The sequence below is a fragment of the Vigna unguiculata genome, chromosome 2, assembly GCF_037176805.1.
Source record: "Vigna unguiculata cultivar grain cowpea cultivar isolate G323 ecotype 2 chromosome 2, ASM3717680v1, whole genome shotgun sequence".
Classification (NCBI taxonomy): Eukaryota; Viridiplantae; Streptophyta; class Magnoliopsida; order Fabales; family Fabaceae; genus Vigna; species Vigna unguiculata.
Window position 1 is genome coordinate 8,162,443 of NC_140793.1, and position 20,907 is coordinate 8,183,349.

A 20,907-nucleotide genomic window follows, 5' to 3' on the forward strand; every position below is an offset into this window, starting at 1 on the left:
GAATTATGGTTGCACTAAATTGTGATGTCAAAGATGACTAAGGTAAGATAAGTGTAGTATATAAAATTGTTCGTGATATAATCGAGGTGAGGCACGCAAAGTAAAAGGGTTTTCTGTCAGCATTCCCAGTCCCACATCAATTTATATTCCACTTCTAGCTGTAATACAGAAGAGCTGAATTGATAGGCATGTATATACATTGTTTTATATACAACTCTTAATTCATACAAATTCTAAATCAAGTTGTGTATTTGTGATCATCAGCTAGAGGCAGTATCTGGGAAGTATATAATACAGTTGCATCTAAGTTGGATTCTGTAACTTAGGATGAGATGCCGCATATACAGAGGCATTCACATTAGAGTTAAGGTGTGAAATCAGATGTTGAATGTCTGGACGTAAACTCTCTGATGCCCTTCCAAGGAGGGCCAAAACCTCGGGTCGTGCTTTGCTGCTACCCTGCACAGGCCCTCCCTGTCCCTCATAATGGATCACATGATGCCTGAAAACCAAGTGCCAAAGTAGAAGATCAGGATTTCAGAACTTGTAATAAGCTCATTTTATAACAATTCAGTAACACTTACAGGAAGTCAATGATATCTGTTATGTCTGACGCATCAACACCAATCGTTGTCTGCGAATTTTTTCCAAATACATCCACTAATATACTTAGTAATGATGAGAGGATCTGTGTCATTTTTAAATGAGAGGGAAACCATCAATACTCCAATTTTAGTGACCATAAAAAATATGGGCAAAAAACCATGAGATATGAGTATATGATAAAATCCTAATAGTATATCTATAACGAGGCTGTTATGGTTTAAATAATTTTGGTCAAGAGCAAAAGCTGTGACATTGGTTGAGCTTCAGCACCTCTAGTCATTGATATATGAGTAGACAAATTCTGGCTATATCCTACTGCAACAATTTCAATGCCTCAAATAGAAAAAGTGTCACTTATATAATTTGGATGCTCAGTGTTCATGAATTGTCCAGGAACTAGACACTTGCCGAAAAATTGGCACAATATTTCCCCACCGTGAAACTCAGATTGGAAAGATCTTAATTCTGGAAGACTACAATGTCAAGAAACTATAAGACAGAAGTCAACTCACATGGATGACAAAGTTATTTATCATGAGATCGAGACCTTGTAACTGTCAGTGAAAACTCTTTGAATCTAATTTTATAATTTTCAGACAGAAGTTTCTGATCTCACAAAGTGATAATAATATTGGCGGATACCAGAAGAGATATGGAGCATAGGCTAGCAATTATCCATGGCAGGTGTTTGTTAATAGTATCTGTGACTCAAAATAAAGAACCCTCCCTGAGCCGGAAAATAAAAAACCCTGCCTGAGCATGGAGAATTAGAATTCTTCACAGCTTTTTTTCTTGGAGTCAAGGTATTGAAAACATAAAACACGAGAAAAACGACATGCATGTATATACAAAGTGTTAGGGAAACTCCCACAAGAAGTTTAGCAGTGGGGAACAAGGGAAGAATACAATATAGGTATCCAAAAGAGAGGATAGCAGCAATAGCCATTCAATAAACAATTTTTTGTAACAGTCGCAAGAGAATAAATACGTAATGTTCAGTACAACTAATTGTAACAGGTCAGGAAAAATAAATACAAAATAGGGATCGCCCAATAGACAATCTATAAGACGGGAGGGAATAAAAGCGGATCAGTGAAGGCTTTGTGGGTATGCTTTAGATAAAGGATTTCGTTAGTGAGGGACCCCAGGTCTCTACATACTTGGTGAGAGTTCTTTTGTGAAAGGATTTCATTAATACAGAGCAATATCTTAATAAAACTTAATTTCTCTTCATAAGTAACAATCTAGTTCAATCAGAATATTTTCTCAAGATAGAGGAATTGATGATTCTCTCTGTACCTTGTTGAAAAGTGCATGAGCATTGGCAAGTTTTGGAAGGAGTGGTCCCATTATACGGAATGCTATTCTCAAGAGGGCGACTGATGTTACAGGCCGAAGCTGCTTGATGATGACAGTGGTCCCTTCAACCCATTCTTGAGGGAGGTTACTGAAGAAAGAATGAAGCAAGGCCACCACATTCCCTGTGATTACACAAAAGGTCAGAGTCCTTATAAGGCACAAACAATAACAAGAAATATATTGAAATTCACCTAATTAAAATGAAAGCAGTAAACTATATACCACCCGGCTTTATTCAAAGAAAAAATGTCAGCAAGACACCCTCTTAAACACATATTTTACTAAATTTGATAGGAAATCCTGCAATTGAGTGGGCTTGGTTCCCTATAAGGTCTCATGATCTCGCAATTCCCAACAGATCTTGGTAAGGATGTGTTAGAAAGTACATTGCTAGCTAGCACTCGTCATAAAGGTAATTTACACTTCAAATTCTATAAAAATCCTAGATGATAGTGTGGTACTAAAACCTACTAATTGTTAAAATAGTTGTTTATTATTTGTTGTACAGCTCTTACCATTTTTAATGTACCCTAGCTAAAGGGCTAAGAGTCACAAGGCTATGTCCTCAGTTTCCACACACACTTTTGTGTATATTGATATATACATATAATACATCAGCTGCGAAAATACTAAATGATTTTTGGCCATCCCTTAACTCCAAATATAATCATCTACAAACAAAAGATTAAAGCAATCTCACAAAGGAAATGTTCAGAAACAGTAAAGAAAATTTTAAAACCTATTTCAGTCCATATTCTAGAACAAAAATATTAGAGGTGGGTTTTAAGCCTAACTCAACCTTACAAAACCGGCTTGTAAGGCGAGAATTGCACCCACTTATATATTGTGAATTGACCTTATCTCTAGTCGATATGGGACTTCCAACACACCCCCTCACGCCAAGGTATATTTATCTTGTGCGTGGTACTAGAAATTAGTGGGTGGTCTATTAGCGGCCCGATAACGGGTGGAACAGAATGTCCAATAAAGTTCGCTAGGATAGGGTCTAACTTGATACCATATTAGAAATGAGTTTTAAACCTAACTCAATCCCACAAAACCAGCTTATAAGATGAGGATTGCACCCACTTAAATATTGTGAATTGGCCTTATCTCTAGTCGATGTGGGACTTCCAACAAAAAGATTAAAGTAATCTCAAGTCAATGAAATAAATTTCTGAGAAATATCTTCTAGAACTTCTACCCAGTTGGTTGGTCACACTTCATACATAAATTATTTTACCCTGATATGAGTAAAACAATATCTTCATACATAACATTTTGAGTCACATAAACTAGAACATACAAAACTATAGCTTAGCCTTGCTGCATAAAGCACATCCATTTTGTTGGATACAAACCATCAATATTTCAGATAAGAAAATATCTCAAACACAAGTCACTTTTTTTAATATTAAAGACAGATTGTTGATATAGAACTAAAAATATAATGCAAAATTTAAGCAAGCAGCTTAGTAGAATAAAACCCTTCTGCCAAACCATACCAATTGCTGTAGAGGTATTGTCCTGTGCAGCCCATGTTGGATCTAACAATGCATAGCCAACCGCAGAATCTATTTCACCAAGCGACCTTGTCCCATCCTTAAGCCACCAGTTCTCTTTTATAATACGTGTCGTTTCCAAGTAAAGTTGTGAATGAAAATCAGAGGGAAGCTGAGCCAGTAGAAGGCCACAAGCTTGAATTAACAAACAAGATAGTTGTTGACATGTATAACCACTTCGAGAAGCAAAGTTAGAGGTATTGATTCCAGAAACTGAGGGAGTTGATCTGCTTGCACCTAAGGAATCTGTGCTTCCACCTGAAGGTGATGTTGGCAACACTGAACCCTGCCCTGCACTATTTGAACCACCATGAAGAGCATTGCTTGACTGGATCAAGGTTGGTTGTATATTAACAACAATTTGGACAAGTGATTGTACTATCTGAGAGGCAGATACAGGAAGGGAAAGTATTTCAATAACAGCAGTCTCAAGAACCAACTGAGTGTATGTTCCCGGATCTTGAATTTGGTAAAATGCCTTTTGGCCCTCTGAAGCATTTGCTGGCCCAGACTGGGATACTGCGGCAGGCTTGCTTTGTGTAGTACGCAGTGCATTGTTTGACGCATCTCCCATAGATCCAGATTTTGAATTGTTATGTAATGGAGGAATAACATTATTCACTATTCCCAGTAACAGAGTTGTAAAATAATCTAGAGGAGGGCACATGACTGGATTTGTCGAACTTATTTGTTGCGGGAATGACTCTGAAAAGGGAATCTGAAAGAAATACAGCATCAATAATTGTTGCAGAAAAGGACTATTTTCAAGTAAAACAATTTCAAGAAAGACAAGGATAGCAAGAGAAAATAAAGTTTGTTACCTTACTGACATCAAGTACATTGAGAATTCGAACAATAAGCTTTCCAGGAAGATGACCGTAGAAGTATGCAAGTATATCCCGAACAAATGTAAATCTTAGAGGGTAATAAGCAAGCAAATGGGTATACATGGCCAGTACTCTTTCTGCTGTATCCATTGCATCATTTTCGATAAGTCTATAAATAATTAAGGGGATGACTGGAAGTAAACGTGCTGCAATATCATCAAAAAACACTGGATACCTGGAAAGTTTGTTGCCGACAGCATTAGTTCATATATTTTCCAGAGAGGGTGCAGAAAGATACATTATATCCCAATAGTACGTATCAATAAGAAATCAAAGTAAAAAACAAAAAAAAAACACTTGATATTTGCTAAAGCTATTTTACTTCTCTCCTTCCGAACTAAAATGTTACATGCACCAACAATAATGAAATTCATTAAGAAGCTTGTACAACTATTTCTTGTTGTAAATAGGGGATTATTGGTGTTGGAAGTCCCATATCGATTAGAGATAAGACATTTTCATAGTATATAAGTGGGGTTAAGTTAGGCTTAAACTCCACTCTTCTAACATGGTATCAGGGCATTGTTTAAAAAAAGCCTATTCTAGCGAGATTTCTTGGACATTCTGTTCCACCTGCTATCAGGCCGCTAACGGACCACTTATTAATTTCAAGTCTCACGCACAAGATGAATATATCTCGGCATGAGGGGGTGTGTTGGAAATCCCACATCGACTAGAGATAAGGCATTTTCATAGTATATAAGTGGGGTGCAAACCTTACCTTACAAGCCAGTTTTATGGGGTTGATTTTTAGGCTTAAATTCCACTTTTCTAACAATTGGAATAAAAACATCCTAATATCTCTATAGTTATTATGAAAAATATCTTTAGAATCTACACATTCATTTACGATGTTTTTCATTTCCTTTCTTAAGAGAGTATGACTGTTACAAATAGGGTAGTTCAGAATTTAATTATCATGATAGTAATTAATAAAATATTTCTTCTCTCTCTTCCTTTCTCACGTTTTCTTATCAACAAGAATTTTGGGAATGTTTTTGTAAGTTACTATTCAAATTTTGCCACAGCTTGTTTTCTAAACACTGTTAGTATTTTTAAGTTATGTGGCTGGCTAGTTGAACCTGGTTATGAAGTAAACTTTAAGCCTAACTCAACCCTAAAACCGGCTTGTAAGGTGAGGTTTACACTCACTTATATCTCTAGTCGATGTGGGACCTTCCAACAAATCCCCTCATGCCGAGGGTATATACATCTAGAGCATGGGACTTGACATTAATGTATGGTCCGATACCATGTTAAAATGTGGACTTTAAGTCTAACTCAACGTCACAAAACCAGCTTGTAAGGTGAGGTTTGCATCCACTTATATACTTTAAATTGGCCTTATCTTTAGTCGATGGAACTTCCAACAAACCCATTAAGTCCTGTGTATTTTTATTCTTCTTATTTTCATTTTTCACACCTGTTGTGTGTCTTATACATTCAATGTATAAGAGTAAACTCAATGTCGGCTAGAGTAATGGTTTGTATAGAATTGTATATGTTCTGAATGTATTGTGTGTCTAATGCAGCCCACACAATGTGTATTTATATTATTGAATAGAATCAATTACAATAAAGGCTCATAATAATATGGAATCAATCACCCTAATTTACAAGATTATGTAACGGTTGATTTCTTAGAAATCTGTAACCATCGATTATATTCTAAGAGTTTGGGTGTAGTGGAATTTCGGTATAGAATGTTAGTGACTACTCCTAGTTAGCTTTATTGATTACTGTGAAATTTATGCCTCAGTGGTTGATACGTGACTACTTTACTGTCAGTTGAACTGTTTAATTGTTCCATTAAAGAATTTGAACATTGGGTTCTACCATTGTTTATGGGGATGGAAAATAGGTTTGAGTGAGGTTTGAATAGTGGAATTAATAACACTACATAGTTAAGCATCAATTTTTATCCACTGTTCATGTTTTTTTAACCACAATCCCATTTTAAAAGCTCAACTGGAAATATTAGTCTCATCCATCTCCTCAATAATAAGTATTATGGTTATAACAGATGGGAGAATTCATTATGGAAGTTAATGTACAACTGGAGACATTTTCTTCTTGAAATTTGGAAAAAAGAATAATGATAAAATGACCTAAGCAGAGCAGGAAAAAAGTTGTGTGAGGATGTGTGGATGGGTGGTTTGCATCAACGTTTGAATAGATCAGCACCTGTGCACACCAAAGAAAATGGTGTTCACAGTAAATTTCATTAGAAAATTCGCGGAGACAAAGGTTTGCCAAACCAAAATCTTCCAGAGACAATGAGTCTATTGGACCAACACGGTTCTGTAAAGAGTTCTAGATACCACATTAAACTAAAGGAAAAAGAGAGATATTAAGTTGAAACCGTGTTTTTAAGATAACATTGATGCTTTATTTATATTGAGAAAAAGGAACCAATACAATAAATAGAGAAGATTTGATATCTTCTAATAATAAAGAGATGATATAGGCATAAATAAAAACATTTCTAATAATACATATATAATAGATATTCTTGATTACATAGGATACTTTCCTTATTTCTATAATAATTATATCACCATTTATTTTTATTTCTCTAGTTACTTCAAGAATCAGAGGTTTTCTTGTACTATGACTTTGAACTTTTGTGCTCTAATTTTCAAATAAGTTTTTTATTTTATTTATACAAATTCTGGAGTACAAGATACAAGCTCAAAGAACTGCATAAAAGAAAAAACTCTCTACTAGAGAGTTTATATTCATCCATCCATTATTATTAGCATCATCAATCTCTTATATCTATTTTTTTTTTCATTCTTTTTTAATGTTTCAGTTGAGGAAGAGCATTTATAGGTCTCCAATAATTTATTTAAGTAATGAGCTTGTAATTCTTAGAAATATAAGAACATTATAAGCTCCTTTTTGGTACCATATATAACTCAAATTTATTGGTTTGAAAGATCCATTATCTATAATGTTCCTCTCAACCACGACGAATAAAATAAGAGTATCCTGAGTCTAAGAAAAAATCACATGGCTTCTCATTGTAGGAAAAGAATTTACCGATCCTTCCATGCAAGGTGATTTCCAAGAGCCTTTTGTAGCTCAACCCGCTTGAATATTCCTGAGTAAAGCCAATGTTCAGGGAACCCACGAGTCATACAAAAGAGCTTTACTCTTTGCTGAAGCTCTTGCCTATCGAGTAGACTAATCTGCAATTTTTGCCATAACACGATTAATCTTAATATAAGGAAAACACTGAAGCTAAATTTCCCCTACTTTATAATTCTAATAGATGATTTGCGATGTTATCCTCCACATTTTGATGATTTGTTTATGATCGGGTTTCTTTCTATAATGTGCTGTTGAGATGTTGTATATTGCAACAATAGTTTTCATCCCTTTGAAGGCAAATTGGTACGCAACTCAATGATTTGTCAATAAATTATGATTTGCTGAAAAGTTAAAGCAGACCAGAAGAAAACTAAATTGCATTTTATATAGTATGACCTATGCATGAAACCCAAAATGTGAAATCCGACAGTGGAATCTCATTAATCTAGTAGAAGGAAAAGCATTTTGAGAACTGATTTTGAAATAATTCTTTTAGATTACCTAAATTTAGAGGTGCAAAAAATCAGTGAATAGTGTTCTCAGCTGATTTATTTCATATTTCACATAAATACAAATACAAGTGTACAAAACAAGAAATAGCTATATAACTTATAACACTCAATCCTTAGGGATAGATACTTACACCCAAAAAGGAGCTGTCTGAAAGTGGAATTATAGAATAATAATCACAATTTCAACACGATTTACGTTTAGTATTGTTGAAAGTCCCACATTGACTAAAGATAAGACAATTTCATACTGCATAAGTGGGGGGTGCAAACCTCACCTTACAAGCCGGTTTTGTGGGGTTGAATTAGGCTTAAAGTCTACTTCTTAAGATAGTATCAGAGCCATTGTTTAAAACGCCTATCCTAGCGAAATTTCTTGGACATTTTGTTCTACCCGTTATCAGGCCCCTAATGGACCACCCATTTCTAGTCTCACGCACGAGATGTATATACCTCGACGTGAGGGAGTGTGTTGGAAGTCCCACATCTACTAGAGATAAAGCAATTTCATTCTATATAAGTGGAGTGCAAAACTCACCTTACAAGCCGGTTTTGTAGGGTTGAGTTAGGCTTAAAGTCCACTTCTTAATAAATATAATATGTCTTATTCTTTGTATAATATTTGTCTCATTTAAGGCTTCATTCAAAGAGACTATTAGACCTATCAATGTGGCTCAATCCATAGAACTTGTCCCTAACCCACATGGGTTGGGGCCACAAAATCCCATGGGAGCAAAAAGCTCATATAAGAAAAGCCCACATTGTCAAAATGCCAACAAAAGCCCCATGGGCCATTATCTAAATATAAAAGCTTGTCTAAAAATGAATAAACTTAAAAAAAAATCTTTATACACATGAAAAACATTTTATCAATTCAAATCCAAATTTAGTATGAGTAAAATCAGGTTAAGCCGAGGCCAATTTTGGGCAAGACAAATTAGGATGAGTTCCCCAATGTCGGGCCAAGTTGGGTCAAGCCTAGGTCTAATCGGGTCAGGTAGAGACCAGGTTTGTTCGAGTTGAGGTCAATATGGATATGGTTGGGTTGGGCTTAAGTCAAGTGGGTTAGTCGGGTTTGGCAAGGTCTAGCGAAGTCTAGGTCAACCCTAGGTTGATAGGGTCCACATCATGCTAAGTCGAATTGAGCCCACGTCAGGCCAGTTTGAGTCAAGCCCACATTAGACCAAGTCAAGTTGGATAACTAAGTCAGATCAGGCACCCTCGAGCCCAATCGAGTTAGGCACATCTCAAACCAAGTTTAGTTGGGTGCACCTTGGGTTGAGTCGTGTCGAGTGCACCTCAGACAAAGTCAAGTAGGACCAACATTGGGCCAAGTAAAGTGGGCTAATGTCAAGCCAAGTAGAGTCAAACCCACATTAGGACCACATCAAGCCGAGTCAAGTTAGACCCACCTAGAGCCAAGCATTTGAGCTAAGTTGATTCATGCCCACCATGGCTTGATTTAGTCAGGTTCACCTTGAGCTAAATTGAGTCAAACTCACCTAGGTCCGAGTCAAGCCCACCTAAGTCCGAGTCAAGTCTGGTCCATATCAGGTCGAATAGTCAAGTAGAGCCCACATCAGTCGAGTAGAGTTGAGTTAGGTTCACATCAGGTAGAGTAAAGTCAGACCCATGTTGAGTCGAATTGAGTCATAACCACATCAGGCCAAATCATGTCCTGTCCACATCGAGTTGAGTATAGTCGGTCCTACATCAAACCAAGTCAAATCAGGGTCACATTGGGTTGAGTGGAGCTAGGCAACGTCGAGCCAAGTCGAATTAGGTTCATCCAGAGCCAAGTTTAGATTAGACCATGTTTATTCAGGCTTAGAGCAGGTCGGCCAAGGATGGACCCGCGTCAACAATGTCACGCCAAACCCAAGTTGGGTTAAGTCGGCCAAGCCCGATATGTTGGGTGGGAACCTATATTTCCAATTAAGTAGCAAATAGTAAAAATCAATCAAGGACAAATTTAAATTTAATATAAAATATTTAGGATCAATTTGCAATTTAGAATACTTTAAGGGCAAGTCTTGTTGTAGGCCAAACTTCCTTTAATTATCTCAGAAAGTGGACTTTAAACCTTGTTAAAATATCATTAATATCTTATTTTCTGTTTCTGTTGTTGTTATTAGTCTTCATATGTATTTTGGGCTTAGCCCATATTTTCTTTATTATAAATACAGCCTTATGTGTATTTTCTACACAAAGGAGATTAATCTCAAACCTATTTTCTCTATATTCAACATGGTATCTAGATCATGGCGGTGTGTACACCGTTGTTTCCGGCGCCGATCCCCACCGCTCCACTCGCCTCGTCCTCGGCATTCCAAATTTGGACTTCGTGTTTCCGTTGGCACCCTTTCAATTTTTAGGGTTTCTCTCTCTCCTCCATGGCGCTGCGTCCATGTCTGATTTGTCCGTTTTTTCTCGAAATGTCAATGTGCACTTGCCTTCCGCTGATCCACCTGTCCATGCTAATGATTCCTCTACTTTAGTATCTCAATGTGATGATCGCCACCACTCACTCAAGCCGGAGAAAAGGCGTCACAAGTGTGATCATTATGGCAAGTTCGACCAAAAGATTGATCTGTGTTATGTCTTACATGGTCGTCCTCCTCGATTTGCTGTTGTTGCTCACATTGATCCTCCGCCACAACCATCTTCTGCAGATCCTCATTCATCTGTTTCCGCCACCGACAAATCTGCTCTCTTCAATGAATTTCTTAAATGGAGTTCTCAAATGGAGTGAGGATCGTAAGCTTTCTAGTTCCACGGCTTCAGTTGCCCACACAAGTATATCTTTTGCTGATCTGACTCAATCTTCGTCTATTGGTCCTTGGGTGTTCGACTCAGGTGCCACCGATCACACTTCTGGTAACAAATCTCTATTTTCCTCTTTGTCCTCATCGGATAATCTACCCTTTGTTACAATGGCTAATGGGTCCTGTTTAGCTCATGGTGTTGGGACTGTTGATCTTTTTCCTTTTATATCCATTGATATTGTTCTTTATGTACCTAGGTCTCTTTTTAACTTATTATCCATTAGTCGTCTAACTCGATCTCTTGATTGTACTATTTCCTTTACCCAATCTTTTGTTTGTTTACAGGATTGGAGTTCGAGACAGGTGATTGGCACCGGATGTGAGTCTCATGATCTTTATCATCTCCACCCTTCTTCTCATGTTGGTGCAGTTATGGAGTCTCCACCTCTTCTTCTTCCTGCTCAATTAGGTTATCCTAGTCTTACCAAGTTGCAGCAGCTTGTTCCTGGCTTCTCCAAGTTGTCTAAGTTGATGTGTGAGTTGTGTCAGTTAGGCAAGCATAGTCGTAGTTATTTTCCTCATAGTATCGCACATAGTGCTTCGTCCCCTTTTGCCTTAGTTCATTCACATTTGGGGACCTAGTCGTGTTGCATCTAGTCTAGGTTTTTAATACTTTGTTACTTTTCTTGATGATTATTCACAGTGTACTCAGTTGTTTTTAATGAAGAGTCGTTCTGAATTATTTCATATCTTTCAATTTTTTCATGAAATTCAAACTCAATTTGGTATTTCTATTAAAATTTTGCGAAGTGATAATGGTTGGGAATATCTTTCCAATTCTTTTAAACAATTTATGACTTCGCGTGACATTCTGTATCAAACTTCTTGTGCATATACACCTCAACAACATGAGGTGGTTGAACGGAAAAATAAACATCTTATTGAAACCACTCGCACTCTTTTAATTCATGGTGAGATTCCTCAATCTTTTTGAGGTGATGTTGTTCTTCTTGCCTATTATCTTATTAATCGCATGTCTTCTTAGTTTTTAAATAATAAAATACCTCATTCCATTTTATTTCTTCATGAACCTCTTCATCCCTTACCTCTCAAGGTTTTTGGGTCTACATGTTTTGTGCACAATTTTAGTCATGGGCTTGATACAAGTGTTTTTCTCCTTCTCTTAACCGCTATTTTGTTTGTGCAGATGTCACCTTCAATAAGTCTTCTTTTACTATAAAAGTTCTTCTCATTCCACTAAGTCTCCATCTAATACCGTTGTTTTTCCTAGTCCTGTCAATATTCCTAAGATATGTGATTTTCCAGATGTGCCTTGTACGCCATCAGTTTCTGCCTATGAAGCCCGGATATGGACACGGACTCGGACACGACACGGACATGGAGATATGCCTAAATTGAAAAAAACATAGGACACAGAACACGGTATATATATACATATTAGTTTCAAACTTTTAATTAACATATTGTTAACTAATACAAAATAAATCTAATTTATCTCTCTAATATCCAAAAAAGTGAAAAGTTTATAATCATAATATAAACTTATGTGATAACAACTTTATGGGTTATTTAGAAAATCATTGAATTTGTGGTTATTAATATCGTGTTAGAGTCATGTCAAAATCATGTCAAAGACAAAAAAATATCCTTCAAATTGGACACTTTACTGACACGTGTGTTATAGGAATGTCGGTGTCCAACCCGTGTCAAACACGGAAAATGCCACTGATATGGCGTGTCCGGGCTTCATAGGTTTCTGCTCCACCACCTCATCAAGTTTATAGTCGTCGCCATTGTCCTCAACAACCAGCGAGTGACTCACCTCAACTGCCAACTATTATGTCTCCCCTTCCACCGAGTGACCTTGCAATCGCCCTCAGAAAAGGTATCCGTTCTACACGTAATCCGTCTACTCATTATATTGCTTTAATTTGTGACCATTCCAAAATTTGCTCGTGATGCCTTAGCCCATTATGATTGGCGTCAGGCCATGCTCGATGAACTGAGTGCTCTTCATAATAATGGAATTTGGGAGCTTGTTCCATTACCGTTTGGAAAATCTGTTATTGGTTGCAAGTGGGTTTTGCTGTTAAAGTTGGACCTGATGGTATATTGTATTTTGGGCTTAGCCCATATTTTCTTTATTATAAATACAACCCCTATGTGTATTTTCTACACAAGGGAGATTAATCTCAAACCCTATTTTCTCTATATTCAACAAACCTAATTCATCCCTACAAAATTGACTTTTAAGGTCAGATCCGCATCCACTAATATACTATAGTTTGGTCTTATCTCTAGTCGATGTGAGATGTCCAACATACTCTTGCATGTTGAAGACTCAACATCTCAATATGTTATATCTTACACAAGTGCAAGATTTATGTATGATATAAAACTATGTGTTATTGAAAGTACAAAAGCTGCTTTTCATCTTCTATATTGATTGTATCCTGATGCCATAGGTGGCACACCCTATTGTTTAGGACTTTTCTCAGTGTACATTACTTTCAGCTTTTTTTTATATATACACACAAAAATACAGTTGAGTGTTTTGTTAATACACTCAAGCTTGTTACCCATATATATTCAAACATTTCAACCGAATCAAAATTTAATTATAAATACTTAAGCAACGCTACTATGTCATATCTATGTGAATAAAAATTCGAAAATAATGAAACAAATTGAAGGAACTACATCTTGAGGAGAAATGAATAGACTATTTAATAACAGAATAAAAATACACAATATAACTATCACCTAGTTTAATCTGTTGTATTTTCTTTTTCATTCTATCATTAATTAATTTTGGACAGGAGGGCCAACAGGGATTCAAAATGTTAATGAGAAAAATAAAAATATACAATCAAAGAGTTTGAATGTATGCACATACCACAATACGCAAAGCATGCGGATCATCATCGCGGTCAATAAGTGCCAGAAGCAATATATCCAAAGGAAGTAATTCATTTGTCCAAACAAAAAAGGCAATGCTTGCACAAGCTTTTAACATCAAGTCCTGTAAAGAGAAAGCATGTGAAAAAGGAGTGTCCTGTAAAGATATACAGCCACCAACCAACAGAAGTAATCGATAAAGCCACATTATAGCAGTTAACCTGTAAGGAGTGTCCTTGTTGAAGCTCTATCTGCATATGATGAAGCAGAACGTCCACCATTGTGTAAATATTAGATGTCACCTCTTCAGGAGAGAACTCCCGCAGGACACGTCCCTAGATAAACATAGAAAACATTAAATCAACTAGCAAGAACTTTAGAAATAGAATCCAAAGAGCTATACAAGAAAGAATATAAAGTTGACTTCAAATACGCAGAAAAATTTCCATATAATAGATCAATATGTTTCATAGTAAATTTAAAATGGTAATAGTAAAATGGGAAGCATTAAGAAGGCAGTTAAAAGATTGATACCAGATTTCCGCTGTTAATATTTTCTGCATGGCCATGCATTAATATCAATGCACCAGTACATAGATATTGTCGATGCTGAGGGAAACTATGACTGATATAGGTCATAACATAACTAGGATCAGCTGATGGTGAAAGAAGCTGGTTGCACTGGTTTATTACAGTTGTTTCAGCCTGCACCAGTATTAAAAATTCATTTCACACATCAAAGAATAAAATCAGCACATAAATCCAATAAATTTCTAACAAAATATATTACAAGATTTTTTTACACCAACTAAGTTTATTTTACATCACTGCTACAGTTTCACTTCAAAAGTATCTGTGTACAGAAACAAGTGGAACAAAATACCGCTGTAAAAAACAATTGCAGGCTCTGGCATTCTTAATTTAGTAATTGTTTAACAATTATGTTGGGAAACAATGGTGTACGACAGGGATAAACTTTGCTACAAGGTAAGGTTATGAAGAGTTTTTCTCGACCCTCTTACAAAATCCACGTAGGCTTCAATTGTCACACAACACATTGCCATCTTACCTCATTCTGAAATTTAATTTAATTAAAAGGGGAGTCGAAGAAAGGAGAGGACTTCCTTATAATCACAGGACTAAACCAATGGTTGACCTGTAGCACTTATACTTTTACCTTAGTTTTAGATGTATAAACTATAGACAAGTTACTTTATAACCAGATTGGTCATGGAACAAGGGCTCTAGTCTACAACTCAATCGTTTAATCATGGTCAATATATAGCAGACGGAAAACTGTCTTAGTTCTTGACTCTTTGGTTTGCCTCCATTACAGCCTGTCAGAAAAATTGTTTCTGATATTATTTAATACGGGAGAAATAGCTCTAAATAGAATACAAAGACATAATCTAATTTATGATGGATATAATCTATCCCTACAATTCAGAATCTATGATCCTGTACAATAAATATAAAACATAATGTCAGCCTATTAATATCATCCAAATTATCCTCTTACTAGTTATGGAATGTAATTAAATTTCCTAATTATGTAGTTAAAACTGTACATGGAAACATTAAGTGCAGCATAAATGAAGGGATTCTAACACAGCCTCTAGCACCTTCATTGTGTTCAGTGTGAAGGGTTGTGATTAGCTCTACATCACTCAGAGATTTGTCCTAAATGTTGCTTGTTGTAGATCTTACTCCTAAAGGTGTCAAACAGCACGGTGCATCTCAAGTTGATGGACCAAGTAGAAAAAGTGTGACTAGTGAGGCCAACCAAAATCCCAAATCGACTACAATTTATAGGCCTAGCCGAACCCTATGGCAAGCCAATAACTAATGATATGGTCAAATTAAAGTACATAACTGGAAGACAACTCTCACCTCACAAACTAACTTTGTAGAGTTGAGTTTGGCTCCTACACAACTCTACAATAGTAATAGGTCTATCTTAAGAATTATTGTTGAGTTAAGTCAGACATCCGCTTTTGGGCCACTATGAAATCACCCTACAAACAAATATCAATCCTCAATGTGATAGGGAGTGTTGAATATGTGACATTGACTAATGATATGACAAAACTAAAGTACATAACAAGAAGAAAATACCAATCTTACAATTTAATTTTGAAAGATTGAGTTAACTCATAACCAAAATCGTATAACTTCTGCATCCAAAATAACATTGTGTAACAATAACTCTTAGAAATTTAAGTCTAACTCGACCTTACAAAACAAACTTGTAAGAAAAGGTATGTATAATTTATATACTATAATTTGGTCATATCTCTACTTGATGAGTCTCCAACACACCCCTCATGTCAAGGATTAGATATTTCGAGCATGGGAATATATATTTATGGATGGTAAAGAAACTTGTACCTGCTTTGAGTACGCAATGAGCAGCACGATTTTGACACTTACAAAAGGAACATTAAGAACGTTTGTATCCACCGAGTAAAGGAAAAAATATTAAAGGAAGAATTTACCAACATTCAGAATTACAGCAGCAATCTACATTCCATAGCTAGCGCAAAAGATGACAAACAATGGTGGAAAACTAGGGGACACGACCAAGTGGTTTGGTAGTTGCAAGACGAGATGCACCAAATCCAGTGGTTATTGGAGGAAAAGTTGACCACCAAGGAAGTGTGAAAGGTGACAGATGGCGAAAGACGATGGCATACAGCAGGGAACAACTGTTAGTGTATTTTAGTGTACAATTGTCAGTATGTGTATATAGCTGTCGGTATGTGTAGTTCTCTATAAATACAAAATTGTGCAATACACTTTAGTAGTTGTCACGTTAATAAAATCAGTTCCATTTGTTTTAGTTCATTCTCTCTCTTCTCTCTTTCATAAATGTATCATGATCATTTTTTTCTCATCGATCTGGATTCCACTCATTCTTCGTAATTGCTTCTGCTTTCACCTTCACTCCTTGTTCGCGTTGCCCTGCGTGATTCGCTATTTTGTTTGGCTATTTAACTCTGATCTCCTCATTGTGGAATTTAATCGGTGATTTCAATTTTTTTCGCTCCCGTCTCTCCGTTGTTTCGTCGGTGAGTTGTTGCCTTCTCCTTTCCCTTGCGCACTCGGGTTCGCTTTCGCGATTTGGTGTGCGTCTATGTTTTTGACGTTTGATTCGTGGTTTTTAGCGGTGATTCGTGGTTCTTGGTGCGCGACTTTGATTACGGTGCGCATCTCTGTTTTCGTTTCGTCATTTTCATGCTTGCGTTCGGAGTGTGTTCTGTTTTTGAAGTCTGTTCGGTGTTGTTTGGTGATTTTTGTTGTTCAACTTGTTTTATGGCCTCTAATTCTTTTCCTATGTCTATTACTGAGAATTGGATGAGTCTAACTATTTGCACTTGCGCCAATATGTTGAACTAGTGATTAAATCGCATAAGCTGCAACGGTTTGTCATTATCCGGTTGTTTCGCCTCGTTATCTCATTGCTCTTGATTGTGCTAGTGACATATGAGGCCTAGGAGGTTCAGTTAGGCATGGAGAGCATGTGGATGCTATTCTAGAAGATCTTCCACCTGATTATGCTTATGTTGTATCTATGATTGAGAGTAAGAAACGACCTCCTTCTACTGCTGAGATTGAAGCACTTTCGTATGGACATGGACTCAGGCCTCATCGATATGAACAAGAAAACCAGAATTTAGTAACACCCTCACAGAATTTTACTCAAGGATCCTATGCTAGAAGTGCTCCAAAGGGAAGTTATTGAGGTTCTGCTCGTAGTGGAAACAGTCCTGCCAAAGGACATGGCAAGTTTGCCAACTTCCAGTGCCAAATCTATCTTAAATTTGGTCATACAGCAAATGTTTGCCACTTTCGAGCCTATCTATTAATAAATATAAAGCTTGCTTGGTAGCCAAAGGTTTTCATCAGGTTCCAGGCTTTGATTTTCATGATGACAGGTAGTGACAAAACACGATGTATTTACTGTATCTCAATCAGACAAACCAAACTAAGTGTTCCTCATAACAAGACAATGACTAGGGAGAGACAATGAACAACCACAAAACTAGTAAAACAAGATTGATACGCTCTGATGCTGACATAAAACTGAAAATATGGTAAAAAGAGCTTAAGAGATTGATTACCTCTCAATTGCTCTTTGTTATTTATAGAAGAAAATTACATCAAGAAGACCAAAAGATACAAGAAATCAATGCTAATAAGAAAACAACTCATATAGAAGTTTCCAATACAAGTACTTACTACCTATATTTAGTACCTACTCTAACAATACTAAATGTAGCACAAAGTAGGAGTCGCTCGACCGTTAGCCTACACGAAGGGCCTCTCAACCATTTACATTAAATAAAACCTTTGTGCTAAAGTAGCAGTCCCTTGGTTCCTACCACGTCATAAGCTTTAATGCTAAGGGATCAGTTTGTCCAAACTTAACTCACCCATAATCCGACTATTCCTAGGTTTTTTCGCCCTGAAGGCTTGAGCTTGGGACTGTGGTCCATATGGCTCTAGGGCGAGAAGTCTAATATATTTTGGATCCAAAAATTGGGCTCAAGGCCCACTTAGGGGAAGAAACCCCTAATTTTATTCCCTCTTACTATGCAAACCCATTACCCATCTACCCCTTATAATAGGGTGGATAATAATTGTTTCTAGGCCTATAAAGATCACTTCTCACAAACACCAAGGGGGAAACATTTAATGTTTCTAGCTTAAGCTTATTTTCAGTTTTTGCTAGAACAAAAGGAAACAATTCTACAGGATGAAACCAAAATTTGGCTACACCATGTGCTTTATTCTTTCTTCATCTACAAAACATGCAATAGATATGACAATATAATTTGAATAACAAACCTGCTGCCATGTTTGTATAGCAAGGCTTCTTTTATCAGTTCGACCACTCAATGCTTCACGAAGAACGGAAGGGAAGTGATGTAGTGTTTTCTCTGACCATGTATGGACGCTAGTTGCCATGATTTGTTCCAACATACTTTGTAGGTAAAGGAGGTGTTCAGCATCAGCAACCCCACGAGTTTTAATTAGAATAGCAAGAGTTATAACAGTCACTCGATTCAAAGTTTCAGTGAAGTCTGTCGGGCCCTGCAAATAGTCCAGGAAATAAAACAAGTCTTGTTTAGCTTAGGGTGACTACTAGTACTTGACAAAAGAATAAAAAATACAGTTTTCGGCTTTGAGACGAAAAAGCAAGTACCTTTCCTTCCCTTTTGACCAAGAAAAAATCTCGTAACGAGAAAAGAAGATTCAGGCACAGATTTTCAGCTAATCTGAATACTCGATGATCTCCTCGTTTTCCTTTTATAGCCGAAATTATCTTTGTAACATCATACATTAGGGCTTTGCTTTTTCCCTGGTATCTACAAATAGAAATTTTTTATTTATTTTAGGATATAGCTACAGTGAAAACTTAGGTGGCAGCAGTTACTGCAGATGGCTGTTGTTTATTATGTTTATCTTGTATTATGTTGAAATTCTGATTTGAGTCAGATGAAAATCTGATCAGATATTTGCAATTATGATACATTTTATAGGAACAAAATCCCTATAAATGCTTGTATTTATTGCAATGACCCTACATAAATCAAAGTCTGTGATGTAGTTCGAACACATGGTTCTTAGCACGTGTTTCCCCTCATTTAACAGTAGTTATACCAGCTATGGTTCTGTTATCCGCTCTGGTCTGCGATGCAGCTCGCTAACCTCTATAGAAATGCATCTTTACCCCCAGACTACACTCAGAATACAGATTACCAAATTTTTTCTCAAATCTGTCTTCCCTCGAATTCTCCCGACCATGGTTTTCTCACAATATAAAACATAATTTAATGTCCGGTTCCATTCAACATAGAAGATATTTGCACATCTATGTTGATTTCTGGAAACTAGAGATAAAGTTTGGGGCAAAGTCCTGGATGGGACCATAAAGAATAATATAATTCTAAAGCTAGTTAAAAACACACGTTTGAAAAAAAAAGTCTATACAGTTAAAAACTATATACAATTTTTACAGAAGAAAACAAATTGTGACTTAAATAAGAAAATAGTCTACACATTGTCGGTCTAAAACAATTTTGCACTAACCGAATCACAAACAACCGGAACCATGTATGGTGTGCTAACTTTCATGACAATTACCTTAAAAATTATACCAACAGCGATTTCTGGTTGGTTTACACTGACAGAACATGATACTAAACTCTAGATATAATCACCTGTAAAGTGGAAGTAGTCGGTAGTTCAATATCTCAAGCACTAAAAGTGTTACCCCAGGTTTGCTCAACAAAGAAGGATTTCTTTGAACCAGATGCTGTAATAAATCACGTTTTTTAGAGATAATTATAGCATCAGTTAGTAAGAACAAAAAAGCTTAAATAAATAAAGAATACAAATGAGCAGCAAAAATTACTAAAATAAATCATGAAACCTGGAAAAGGATAAGAATTAGGCAACGGTAGATTCTATAAAATGAACAAGGAAAGGTGACAAACACAACTCTATATTGCAATATTTTAGACTTCTGGTACTCATTCTTGTTTTTCACCAAAGTAATTTAACATTACAGATTCACAGCAACAACCTAGATCACCTACTTTATTTCTCCATATGACTTCTTTTCAAGATAAAGATAATAAAATGTAGCCCGATGACTTCCAGAAAATAATTTCAATTTCCATTTCAGCAAATGATAAAGTAGAATTAGTTCCATCTAACATTTAATAAATTCAAAAAAATACCACATTTTTACGTACAAAAAACCAAGCAATAAAGAACAAAACAAAATGTTATCATCAAAGGGGAAAGAAAATTACATTGAAATGCGAACGGAAGAGTGAATGAGGTGCTAGGAGCAGCAATCTGGTATAAGTTTCAACCATTGCAATGCTGGGTATAACCTGCACGTAAGTATGAGGTAAAATATCAGACTACAGTTATCCTCTGAACAATTAGAAGATGCACTAGTATTATTCATCTCCAGTTCTTTGAAGAAGAAATCCTTATGGAAAATAATAATAACCAGGCCTTTCTCAACGAATGGTCGTACAGATTGTACTATTAAAACTCACTTTCTCCTTTGCTTTTTTGCTTAGCAGAAGTTTTCAGTAGGAGCATTGATAAATTACACAGAGATGGTTTGTTCCTAGTAGGTATAATTTTCCTAAACACTCTCTTTATGCAGATGACATCATGATTTATT

General features: G+C 36.3%; 1 protein-coding gene across 1 annotated transcript in view; it reads right to left on the reverse strand.

The window, feature by feature from the left end:
* Positions 1 to 19: 19 nt before the first annotated feature.
* The window catches only part of LOC114173555 (mediator of RNA polymerase II transcription subunit), a 35,394-nt gene continuing 14,506 nt past the window's right edge, over positions 20 to 20,907 (reverse strand). The window contains exons 9-21 of the mRNA XM_028058033.2: positions 20,522 to 20,605; positions 19,925 to 20,019; positions 18,907 to 19,069; positions 18,549 to 18,794; positions 14,235 to 14,405; positions 13,922 to 14,035; positions 13,699 to 13,824; positions 7,457 to 7,605; positions 4,349 to 4,589; positions 3,471 to 4,245; positions 1,906 to 2,087; positions 585 to 688; positions 20 to 502 (exon numbers count right to left, since the gene is read on the reverse strand). Of these exons, the coding sequence (XP_027913834.1) occupies positions 304 to 502; positions 585 to 688; positions 1,906 to 2,087; positions 3,471 to 4,245; positions 4,349 to 4,589; positions 7,457 to 7,605; positions 13,699 to 13,824; positions 13,922 to 14,035; positions 14,235 to 14,405; positions 18,549 to 18,794; positions 18,907 to 19,069; positions 19,925 to 20,019; positions 20,522 to 20,605 (2,649 nt within the window). The 3' untranslated portion in view covers positions 20 to 303. The remainder of the gene's footprint in view (positions 503 to 584; positions 689 to 1,905; positions 2,088 to 3,470; positions 4,246 to 4,348; positions 4,590 to 7,456; positions 7,606 to 13,698; positions 13,825 to 13,921; positions 14,036 to 14,234; positions 14,406 to 18,548; positions 18,795 to 18,906; positions 19,070 to 19,924; positions 20,020 to 20,521; positions 20,606 to 20,907) is intronic.